General features: G+C 41.0%; 1 protein-coding gene across 5 annotated transcripts in view; it reads left to right on the top strand.

Moving 5' to 3' along the window:
• Positions 1-60: 60 nt before the first annotated feature.
• Positions 61-12648, top strand: part of MDN1 (midasin AAA ATPase 1) — a 102779-nt gene continuing 90191 nt past the window's right edge. For 4 of the 5 annotated variants that reach the window (XR_012622590.1, XR_012622591.1, XM_074819552.1 and 1 more), the window contains exons 1-6: positions 61-282; positions 7319-7545; positions 8169-8393; positions 9949-10056; positions 10130-10322; positions 12305-12517. Coding sequence is in view for 3 of the 5 variants with exons in the window: in XM_074819552.1 (XP_074675653.1) it covers positions 181-282; positions 7319-7545; positions 8169-8393; positions 9949-10056; positions 10130-10322; positions 12305-12517 (1068 nt within the window). In the remaining 2 variants the exon portion in view is untranslated. The remainder of the gene's footprint in view (positions 283-7318; positions 7546-8168; positions 8394-9948; positions 10057-10129; positions 10323-12304; positions 12518-12648) is intronic. The other variant, XM_074819555.1, reaches the window with a different exon arrangement.

Consider the following 12648-nt stretch of genomic DNA (forward strand, 5'->3'; position numbering starts at 1 on the left):
GGCTCGCGACGTCGCGGGAGGGTGACGTCGCCGGCGAAGCGGAAGCCGGCGCTGAGCGGCGCGTCCGTCCCGCGCCCCACGTGCCGCGCGGTCCGTGCTGCCGGCGGCGGGGCACGCGCCACCCCTGCTCCCTCCGGCCGCGCTCCTCAGGCGCTGCCCGCGCTCCGGTGGAGGAGGAGGATGGCGGCGGATCTGCGGTTCCGCCTGGCGGAGCCGCTGCAACTGGTGGCGCGCAGGAACGAGAAGAGCAGCGCGGAGCTGAGCAGGTTCCTGGCGAAGCAGGTGAGCGGCCGGCGCGGTGGCCCCTGGGCGTCCGCCCGCCCTCCTTCCGGGCGGGTCTCTCAGGGTCCGCCAAGGGAGGAAGGGGACGTACCGCGCTGCTTACCCCCCCGCCCCGGTCCCACGCCGCCATCTCCTCCCGCAGCTTTGTCTGCTGCCCGCGCCGCCTGGCGACCCTTCCCGCTCCCCCGCCCTGGGGCCGTCGGCGGAGCCGCTGTGCGGGGCAGCTCTCCGTTCGCTCGCTCTGTGTGTGCTTGGTGCGGTTTCTTCCCCTGCTCGCTCCTTTCAGGGTTGTGCGAGTGGAACGCCGTGAGGTAGATCCTCTTCTGTCCCCTGGTACCCCTCCTCTTGCGCTTCCCGAGAAGGCAGTTTGCCCCGCAGTTAAAATCTTCAGTATCTTCCTTAAGGTGATTCTGAAAACGTGATAGCAAGTGATGGCACGCTGGGAGCTAGCACTGAGACAGGATCTAGTCCCTTAGCTGCAGCATCTTACCCTGATGGTATTTGCATGTCTTCTTTTAATTGCCTTAAAACAGTGTGTGGGGTAAAAAGGCAGAGGACTGGATTTTCTAGGGTTCCTTTTTTAAATCACAGTGGTGCTGGAAACACGTTCCTATTCTCACGGGTTTCATGCCTTGGCTGCCTGAACTGTGAAAAGCACACCTGCCATTTAGGAGAGTTGAGGCCTAGATCATTTCTGTCTCTGAAATACTTGAAGACATGTAATATCATCACATCACATGTAATATTATTAACACTTTTCATGATAGAGCTTTTGAAGTCCCTACGTTGTGTACACACTTTGGGGCTCAAAATCCATATTTCTGTTTGAGTGTCTAGGAAGTGTCCCCGGTTGTTTGAGGATGAAAAGTCTAAATCATCCTATTTTTTCAGAATACTGGCTTTCAGTCTGAATTACTGTCATCCTAGTTATGTTTGGGGAAGGCTTTCATACTGGTAGTCAAGGTTCTGTGTTGGTAGGCAGATGGCTTTTTCTTCTGTCACTACAAATCATAGGATCAAAGAAAAACTGACAGGAATATATATTCCTGCGTTGGAGAGTTGATGCTAATTGGTGGGAAGCAATGATGAAGAGCTGCTATTCAAGAGAAAGAAACAGCTGAGAAATAGAGACAGGGATGATGCAGATATGTGATGTAGCAGGCATATGGAGCAGTGAACCAGAAGTGAGTCACCAAGATCTGAGACTGGGAAAGAGACTGTGCCCTTCTGGCGACTGTTTTGAGATACCCTTAAGGTTTAAAAGTCTTGCTAGGTGAAAATTATTAGAGTGATAATATGCAGAGGATTTGGAACAGCACATTAATGAACCATGACACGTTCTTTTGAAAACTAAATTGCTATTTCCAAGCTTGGAAGCTACAGATCTGGGAGTATGTTGGGCTTATCTTGCCACTGAACAGCTCCAGTCATCGTACCTGATTTCCTGCGGGTTGCTTTGCACGTAATTTAGCAAGCATGCATTCTGGAAATTGAGAGCTCTTTGCTCTGCAGTTCACTAGGTCTTTCTGCTGACTTTAACTCTGCAAAGGTACATCAAATTTCTGTGTTCTTAATGAGGAAAATGGGATGAAAAGCTCTCTTAAAAGTCTTTATTTCTTGCCTTTCTACTTTTTGGATAATTTAAGCAAACTGTATAAGCAGTGGAGCTCCACAGACTGCTGGAATGTGATTTTGATTTTGTGGTGTTGTGGTTTGTGCCCAGAGGGCAGCTGAGCACCAGGCAGCCGTTTACTCACCCCTTCCCCCGCCCCCCCAGTGCTGGGGAGGAGAAAATAAAGCAAAAGGCTCAGGAATTGAGATGAGGGCAGGGAGGATTAGCTCACCCATTTAACAGTCACAGGCAAAAGACAGGCTTGTTAGGGGAAGAAAACAAGAACATCACTTTAATTCAAGCACTAACAAAACCAACACTTAACAGACAGAACGGGACAGCTAGAAGCGTCCTCCCTCACATCTCCTTTCTTCCCGGGCCCAGCTTTTGTTCCCGATATTTCTACCTCCTCCCCCAGCGGCACAGGGGCAGGGGAGGGGGGTGCAGTCGGTTCCCCGAGTCTTCCTCCAAGCAGGGGGGAAGCACTCCTCTGCGATTTTCCTCTGCTCCACGTGTTCCCCTCTCACGGGAGACAGTCCTCCACAAACTCTCTCCGCCCTGAGTCCTCCCCACGGGATGCATTCGTCTCCAGATGCTCCGGCGTGGGTCACCCCTGCGTGTTGCTGTCCTTCCAGCGCTGAACTACAACAGTGGGGGCTCCTTCTCCCCTCAGAGTCCTGGGGGTCCTCCACAGGCGGATCTCTGTGACCCCCATGGGTGGCAGGGGCGGCCCTGCCGTCTCACCACGGGATGCAGGGGGGCTCTCTGCTCCGGAGCACCTCCCCCCCTTCCTCCTCCTTCCTTCCACTGACCTCGGTGTTTGCAGAGGTGTCCTCCTTGTAACTCATTCTCAGATTCTCCACCTCCTCTCAGGTTCCCCTTCTTAAATAATGTTATCGCAGAGTCACAGCCACCATCGCTAATTGGCTCGGCCTTGGCCAGCTGTGGGTCTGACTTGGAGCCGGGGTGGGGGGGGGAGATTTCCAGAAGCTTCTCACAGGAGCCACCCCTGTAGCCCCCTCCTCTGCTACCAGAAACCCTGCCGCACAAACCCAGCACATGTGTATTACCAAAGGTCTGTTTGAATCAGAACATCTTCCTGTGTAGAATTCCAAATGCAGATTTTGTGCAAATGCATGTGTTTTGGCTCCATGGGATGGTGTAGTTTCAGTAGAGAAGTTCATTAATGTGAAGGTTAAAATGCTGGTAGGAATGGAACTTCAGTGCAAAATTTCCTTATTTGTTTCTCCCCTTGGCATCTGCCACTGTGCGTATATGGAAGGATATAAATCAGAAAAACCTGACCCCTCTGGATATTTTCTCGATTTAGTCTATGGAACCATCTTAAGTGAACTGGAGATCTCGAGCATGCCATTCTGGATCTCCTGGTCTATTCTATTGGTGTTTTAGCTTGGCATCCTTCATTTCGCCTTTCATTTTTCTATGTAGCAGCAAAAATTGTTTTAATAATAGCTCCAAGCTTTTATTTATAGCCCATCGGTCTTAGCATTTGATGTTGAGAAGTGCCTTTATTCCTTTTTTTTTTTTTAAAAATAAATGTAGGAAAAAAGAGGTGACCTAGCTGTCCCAAATTCACCCAGCTACTCATTGGCTGTCAGAAAAATGTTGTGACATCCTGACAACTAAGGCAGACTGTTTTTTTCCTAAATTATGACATCAGCTTTTTATTTGAAAGATTAATTAGGCTTTACATCATGTAGCATTATAAATAAAGCAAGGTATGTTGCAGTTTTGCTTCCATCCTGGAGTGTATTCTCATATTCTGCTTCTAGTTTTTGAAGAGCTGTGATTTTTGGGAGACAGTATGTTAATGAATACACTGATACAAAGAGAGAACATTCTCACTACCCTTGAAAGAGTGGTCTGTCTAACTCCTACCAAATACGTTGTGGTGGAGGAGGTATAGGAAGTTCTAGCTTGTTCTGCACATAGTTGAAACTATCTTCCTGTGAGACTGCATATCCCCCTGCCGTTTTAAACTTTTTTCTTGAAGTATTTGGCTTATAAGAAGAGTGCGGGCTCATGTTTTGCTTTACCTTACTGAATTGGACAGCTGCCAGAAAGAGGGGTCCAACTCTGTTTTCTTTTGCCTGTTCCTAATGCCAAGCCACACCTTTCTGTTGCTTCTCTTATCCTGCACCTGGTGAGTGTGCTGCTGATATGGAAAATCCATTCAACTTTCCCACCCAGTGGAAGACTTTGGAAGAAGGATTAATGTGGATCATCTTGCCAAATTGATTTCTGCACAGTCGTACAACGGTAGAGTGGCTGTGTGAGGGAACAGAGCTGAGAATGTGTATTTGAGTGAAAGAAGGATTTGCCATGCACGGCCCTTATGCCCTCTCACTCCTAAAAAACATTGTTAAATCTATGTATCGTGTCACATTCTGTGGAAACGTGTGAGCCATGATCAGAAATGTAGCCTTCACGTGGGCCCAGATTGTTCCTTGCTATAATCCTTTCTCTTGGTAATCTTGGGGTTTGGATTAAGCTAGTTCTTAATAAAGATTTCTGTACCTTGTGAGCACTGAGTAAATGTACTGTGCAGGTTGGGAAGGAGGTGTGCAACATGCTGGTAGAGGAGCAACTGGGATTGTGTTTGACTACAGGTCTCACTCCTAGCTGTGCTTCTGTTTAAAATCTCTTGCGTTAATAATACACAATGTGTATATATTCTATATTTGGAGGGACAGTCTTTTGTGATGCTTTCTTAAAGCAACTGTTTAGAACCACAGGTGCAGATTTACTATCCCAGATTTGAACACAGAATTAAACACTTTCGGATCAGCTGTCCTTTTCTACTGATTCAGAAAGTTAGGTATTTCACAAAGCCACCTTTAGTTAAAAAAACCCTTCTGACAGTATTCTTCTTTTCTATAAAATTTTTAATTTAGACTCTGAAAGGCTCTGAAATCAGACAGTCTCTTTGTAGAATGAGAAAGTTGCTGTGATTTTTGAATAGTTTTGTATGTCCTAAGGTGATTAAAAAACTGCTTGCTCTCACAAAATTGCTAATGGAATGGATTTGTTGTACAGTAGTCGTGTAACTGCAGAGTTTTACTGAGTCAGTCACCTCATTTATTTACTATTTTATTGTTAACTGTCTATTTGATATTGAAAGCTCTGATTAATAAATTAAGCACCCTGTTGTGCCTTGTTTGTGTAGCCAAAGATGTAATTGATTTGGAAACCGAAGTTACTTTTTATTTTTTACAGTGGAGTTTGTCTCCAATTCCTTTGAGCCTTGCTGCTTTTGAACAACTTGTCAATCATTTTGCCACTCAAAATCCGATGCCCTGTAATGGACAGTGTCTTGCTTGCTCTGTGATGAATGCAGACCTTCAGCTCCATTTTTAAAATTATTTTTGATGCTGCTCTGATAGATGAAAGATAAACTTATATCATGTTTCATAAAAATAAATGCAAAGCATGTAAGAAACTGCTTGCAATTAACACGATGGTTTTGATGTTTGTAGTGTATATACTGCAGTTTCCCTGATTTGTTACAAGCTGCTAGGGAATGAATGTCTTTTCAAATTCAGGAGACCCAAGGAGCTTGAACAAGTATGCATGTATTGTAGAAGGGTGTCCACAGTGGTGTAGCCTTAGGAGGTCACCTTTTCAAAGTCAAGGCGTAGGACCTCTGCAAGTCTATTTATCTTGTAACAATGTGTCCTGGTTTCAGCTGAGATAGTTTTCTTCCTAGTAGCTGGTACAGGGCTGTGTTTTGGATTAATTGTGAGAATAATGCTCGTAACACACTGATGTTTTAGTTGTTGCTGAGTAGCGCTTATCCTAAGTCAAGGATTTTTCAGTTTCCCATGCTCTGCCAGCAAGGAGTTGCAAAAGAAGCTGGGAGGGAGCATGGCCAGGACAGCTGACCCAAACTAGCCAAGGGGATATGCTCAGTATATAAACTGGGGGGGGAGTTGGCTGGGAGGGGCAGATCACTGCTAAGTCATCGGTCAGCGGGTGGTGAGCATTTGCACTGTGCATCACTTGCCTTATGTTTTAGTTATCTCTTTTTTTATTATATTTCTTTTAATTACAGTTATTATTATTTTGTTATTGTTATTATTTTGTTTTAGTTTAGTTATTAAACTGTTCTTACCTCAACCCATGAGTTTTACTTTTTTTCTGATTCTGCTCCCCATCCCACTGGGAGCGGGGAGAAGTGAGCAAGTGGCTGTGTGATGCTTAGCTGCTGGCTGGGGTTAAACCCCAACATAATTAAACCACCCCATGTGCAGGCCCAGGAGCAGGTTTTACCTGAGTAACAAAAGTCTAGGAGAAGCAGAAATTGGCTGCTGGTGTTGCTAAAACAAAAAACTACCTGAATCGCAGAATATTTTTGTAGAATTGTTTTGTTTGGAAAGTTGCTTTGCCTAGCTGTATTTACAACTGTTTGCCAAGAAAGATAAAATCATCTTGATAGGAATCGAGTTCACTCATCAGGGAAGGGAAGAGTGGAGCATCAAAGTTAAAGGCAAAACCACTACAGTGCAAATTCATAATCCTGATTTTTCACAAATCAAAATTATTTATACTGCATTATATGCGAAATCTCATGGAAGTGGAGAAATGCTTGGATAATAACATGAGCTCCAGACCAGAGAAATTTAAGCATAAGGCACAAGAAATGGGTGGTTGTTCTTCAGTAATAAAGTTAAGAAGGTTGGGGGGGGGAGGGTGGAGGGGGGGTGGTGGTGGTGGTGGTGTTGTGTTGTTTTGGTTTTTTTTTCCTACCAGATATGAATATGTTTTCTATCTATGCTAAAGTGCAATATTTTGTTTTGCACTAAAGGACCATACTCTTATATCAAAGTAAGAAAAAAAAAAAGTCTCAGCTTCAAAACTGTTTCTTTCTTGTTAAGAGCATTGCTCACTATAATTGCTGTCAGAAATACAGAAATAAGTCTGTGATCATGAATGATTGAATGCTTCTTTTTTGAAAAGAGATAGTGAACATGATGCAACTCAAAACTTTTTTTTAAGAACTCGAATTCTTGAATGTTTTGTGGCTATCGTGAGATGGAGCTGTTGATCAGTAGGAATTCTATTAACAAAAATATATTAGTTGCTCTAACATTCTCCTAATTTTTTCTTTATAAAAATATTAAAAATTATTTGCTTTTATCTTTCAGGTGTAAAATGTAATTTAGGATTTTGGGACTTTATTTATAGTTCCTATTTAGTGTGCCATTCTGCATGTCACTCATTCTGTTTCCCATTTTTTTAAAATATGGAGAGCTGTGACAATTAGGTACTTCCACTGGGAATTTTGGACTCCCTTCTATTATTTGAAAGATCTGTTCCTGTAAAACTCATTGTGAATCCTGCATGAATAGTTCTGAAGTCCAAATCATTTCCCATTTAACCCATTCTTACTTTTCATTTCTCTAGATTTGGACTCAGCAGGATCGTCAGTGCATCCTTGATACTTTAGCGCAGTTATTACTGGATAAAGAATGTACTTTGTTGATTGGCCGCCAAGTTCGGCCAATCTTGTTGGATTTGTTGGAAAGAAATGCAGAATCCATTAAAGCTGGTGGCCAAATCAACCATGATCGGCATGAAAGGCTGTGTGTAGCAATGAGCAAGCTGGTTGCTGACCACCCTGATGTTTTACCGTGAGTAATGTAATATTTCTCTGTACAGTGTTTGAGTTTAGGGATTATATGCTTGTCAGTGGTCACTGGTAATGGGAGGTGGTGTTACAATTTAGATTGTCTCCCAGAGTAACAAATGTGTTTTGAATTGAAAGAATGATTTAGAAAACATGAGTCTTAAACACAGCTTTTTAAAATTGTGTTGTACAATCTAATTTGATTTTCATCTTAATGATCAAAAGAAAAACAAAACAGCCGGCATGAGTATTTCTCACGACCAGAATCTCTGCACTTAAGATTAGACTTGTTAGCCAGTTGAATACAAGTTACATAAGTAAGAATATCAGTATTACTTTTTCAGTAAACAAGAGCAATCAAAAGAGATTTCACCAAAGGCAGTACAGTTTCCCCTTGATAATTAAGTAATGATTTCTAATAAGGTAAAGTATGTGTTGTCAGCTGATTGCTGAAGTGGTTGTCTTTCCCAAGTGTGGACAAAGTTAAATATAGGCCGTAGTTCTCACTATACTGTCAATTACTGTCTCGGGACCTCTGTCCCGATGTTTTTATTAGTGACTGTTTTCCTTTCTTCTGGCTTAGATGTCTGTGTTCCATCTCTTTCCCTCTCTCTCTTTCTTCTACAGATTTGCTTTAAGATACTTTAAGAGTACATCACCAGTTTTCCAGAGGCTTTTCCTGGAGAGCTCAGATGCAAACACAGTCCGATATGGGCGCAGACGAATGAAGTTACGGGACCTAATGGAGGCAGCCTATAGATTTTTACAAAAGGAGCAGTCGGTTTTCCGGGAATTATGGGACTGGAGCGTGTGTATTCCACTCCTAAGGAGTCATGACACTTTAGTCCGTTGGTAAGTTAAACCTCTCAGATCATCTCCATTGAAACGATGTATCTGTATCTACAATTGTATTTAACAATGTTCACATGCAAGTAGTAAAGAATCTTCAAATAATACCAGAAAGATCTGTACCGATGTTATCTGTACCTGTGCTTCTTGCGTCTTCCTGATCTTTTGAAAGCTGTAGTGATCTATCACAAAGTGAAACTTAGGCTAGCTGTTAGTCGTGCTTAAAGCTATGGTCTGAAGAATTTTTTCAAATAACTGCAGTCATTTGGATTCATCCAAGTTGGATTCATGGGAGATGGTGAATTTATCACTTCACCTCTACTCTAAGCCTGGTGGTGTATTGCATGCATTTTAGCATGTTATCCTAGAAAAAAGTAGAGATGAATCTACTCTCACTCCAACTTACATTACAATGATATATTATAATATCCTGCATTGATATGCTATTAACAAGTCGGGTTTTTTTCTGTTACTTGTATATAGACATCTCGGTCTCTGTAAACCTTGTCTTATTTAAGCTACGCTTCCTAATTGGCCTTGTTCCAAACTTTGCATGTGGTTTTGGTCAGATGTTTTATGTCAGGTGTCTGCCTGCAGGGCTTCAATTTAGTCACCTGATCCACCTCATTTATGTGAGTAGCATGACTGATGGTGCCTTTTATTTAAGAAGAAGTCTTTAATAGTCTTTTTTTTTAAAACAGAAATTCAAAATTATGTTACTAATGCCTAATTTTAAAATAATGTGTATAATTTAGGAAGGATGGGAAAAAGTGTTATCATATCTATCAGCCATTTGTGAAGCTCTTCAGGATGACATACACTTAGTCTTATTAAAAGAAATAGAATTTCTAATTCATTGACTGGAATTGGTTTACCTGGTGTTCAGCTAATAATCTTAAGTAAGTGGATGAGCTGACTTTTAAATTTTTTCCTGAACCAGTCTTCTTCTGGCAACTATTTTTCTTCCCCCTCACCAAGCTTATTGAAAGCTTTCTTGGAAGGTAACAACAGTGGTGTAATAAATGAGAAGTGTTTTAGAATTTGTATAAATGTCCTTTTGTTGTGAGACAACTTTATGTAGTAATGAAGTCAAGACTTCGGAGTAGTTGGCTTCTTTTGACACTGAGACTTCAGTTCATTGTGTTAGGGTTATTTCAGAAATATTATGACGTAGAAGGCATTTTTGAAAGGGAAAGGGTAGGAGGAGAAGAAAAAATTGGGCAAAGAAAACCTGATTTTTCATTGTCTCATATGTTAACCTTCATTTATTTGGGAAACTGCTGCTCTTTACTGTATTTCTGTTGACCAGTCCTTCAGAGAAAGATTAGCTAGTTGGTGTATATATAATAAAATATGCCATGATAGAAGTGCTTTTCTCATGTCTGAGATATTTCTCTAATCTTAAAGAATGTTCAGCATAACACTAAAATAATTTCTATGACGAAAGTTTTCTGCAAGTTTTTCCAAACTTGCTATTTTGGTTTGCAATTGACAGTTGTCAAACTAAATTTCTTAAGACTTATGTTTTGACATGTTTTGTTCTAAAAATAATTTTTAGGTATACTTCAAACTGTCTTGCTCTGGTTACATGCATGAATGATGAGCATAAATTATCTTTCCTGAAGAAGATATTCAATCCTGAGGAGCTGACACATTTCAGACTCAAGTAAGAACTTTTAAAATCTTGAACGCTGTTTGTTGATAGCTTTCAGTTGAGTTAATAAACGTGCATTTCACAGGCTACTAGAAGAATCTCAGCTGCAGAATGTGGAACAAGCCCTTGTTTTGGCCAATCCGGACTCCTCATTTTGGCAAAAGGAGAAAGAACTACAATATACTCAAGGACATATTGTATCAGGCGACCTCTCTGCAAATGTAGTAGCTGTATGTGGTATTGTGTTGCCTAGACTACAGCTTGTTTCTGAAGAGCAGGTATGTAACTGAGTTAAGTCTGTCCCTTTTTGTTTTGTTTTGCTTTTTTTTCCAAAGAATCTCTAAATGTGGTGAACTGACTTTATTTCCTGCTTGAAGGGTATTGAGATACTATGGGTAATGTGTGTATCTTTAGCTTTCTTGATGTGTGCTGTAAGATAGTGTTGCATAATACAGACAGTGCAAAGAAGTTCTGCAGTGGGATGAAGTGATGAAGGCATAATAGTGCTGGTCATTTTATCTTCTTGTAGCGGTTCTTATGAACGTACTACAAAAGAATATTCAGCCTTACATAGTATCTCCAGTCCAAGTTAGGCTGATATTCCATAGCTGAGTAAATCCAGGATCTGGCACAGTTGCTTTTACTTGTATGAAGTAGGTTTTTTGTGCTATAGAAACATCTTATAAACAACCTTTGTTCAAACATATTCTTAGTTCTTTTCTTAAAACAAAAGAAAACAAGGCTGATACTTTTCTAGAAGGCAGAAAAAGGGGAGAGGAAGTGAGGAAGAACTTACTTTTCCATTTGAGTGAAGTGTAATGCAGAATGTAGTGCCTTATAGTTTTAGGAAGTCCCTCGAAGGCATAACCATTTTTGAGCAAATGGTATTTAGCTTTTTTTTCTCTTGAGATGCTGTTCATCTTATGCTGTTCAGGTGGTTCTTTGTAGCTGCAGCCAACGTTTTCGACTTGTTTTCTCATTTAGTTACAGTTTAGCTCTTAGGTGAGTTTTTCTATTTAATTTTGTGACACTGATCTACAAATGAAAGACAAAGAAATGAATGAAGACTACCAGTGTCCAGAATTTCTTGAGTAGCAGAAGTAAGGAAAGAGGAATTTCCTCCCAAATTTCCCCCAGCCCCCCAACTTCTGTAGTCAAATTTGCTGTATTCTAGCTTTTTTATAGGATTGAAGGTGTGGTTTGAAATTCGCTGCAGCAGGGGAAACTAGAGCTGTTTAAGGAGATTCTTACTCCCATGCCAGTGTCATAGATGCTGCAGCTGTGCTGAAGCTTGGCTGTGCTATAAACTGGATTACTGAAGGGATATTCTTTGTCTGTGAGAGAGGAGAGAACTTCCCAAAAAGGCATGCTTTTATTTTTTTAATAGCTATAGATATTTCACTGACCTGGTATACAGTGTAGTTCCAGTTACACTGGAGAGGTTCCAGTTACAGCTGAGGAGGTCTGATGAAGAGGTAGGAGCTAACCGTGAGGGAAAGCAGGTACTCTTAAACAAAACTAGCAGTGTTACCAGAGAAGTACACGAAACTATATCTGAAAAGAAGATCAAATGTAAATACACTTGTTTTGGTGCAGTATGTACTCTGGTTTCTTTTCTCTCTGCCTTCTGGCTGGAAAGCACTAATTTTTGTGACATATACTGATATATAAGTGACTGTAGCAGAGTCAAAATATTTGGAGAGTATCTGCAGCGTTGATTAATTACCATTCAGTAAACCACATTCATTGCGCTTCTGAATAAAATAAAAATGTTACTGAATTTACCTCTTTTTCTTGCACTGAATTAATGATCTTTGACGTGTGCAGAAAGAAGTAAATAGAACAGTTAATATTCATTCTTGCGTCGTCTGAATCTAACTGCTGGTTGGTTTGTCCTGTGATTTGGATCCATTCTGATGACTTAGTTTCACTTACATTGCAAATTGTATTTGATTGACATGTGTTATGATTGAACAGTTACTATGCCTGTACTGACAACTTAGTGTGAACTCCCTTTGGGAACAAATCATACACATACTTTATTAAAGTGTTTCACCTATATAAGTTTTTGATGAGATCTATTTTAATATCTGTCATTAAATACAGCTTTAGAATCCTTTATTTTATTTGATATGTGTTGACAGATCTGCAGGCCAAAATTTTCTAGTTGTTAGACTTGCTTTCTTAATTGTTCTGTGTTGTACAACCTGTGAAAAAGTAATGATTTCAGCATAGTAACTCAAATTTTATGTTTGAACAGGAAAATAACACCAGCCGTTTTGTTTTGGTTGAATCTGCCTTCACAAATCTTCAAAATCTTGCTATTGCTGTAGCATATCAGAGTCCTGTTTTATTAGAAGGACCAATAGGATGTGGCAAAACTTCTTTAATTGAATATTTAGCAGCTGTTACAGGAAGAGCAAATCCTCCTCATATTTTGAAAGTCCAGCTTGGGGATCAAACTGATAGTAAGGTAACCAATGAAGTTGTTTTATGCTTGGGTGATCAGACATAATTTTTACTTAAAGCATGAACTTAAGATAATGTTTAATTTTTTACCCAAAGACCCCACAATCCCCAACACTGTAGTATTGGTCTTACTAT

This window comes from Strix aluco, chromosome 3, assembly GCF_031877795.1.
Source record: "Strix aluco isolate bStrAlu1 chromosome 3, bStrAlu1.hap1, whole genome shotgun sequence".
Taxonomy (NCBI): domain Eukaryota; kingdom Metazoa; phylum Chordata; class Aves; order Strigiformes; family Strigidae; genus Strix; species Strix aluco.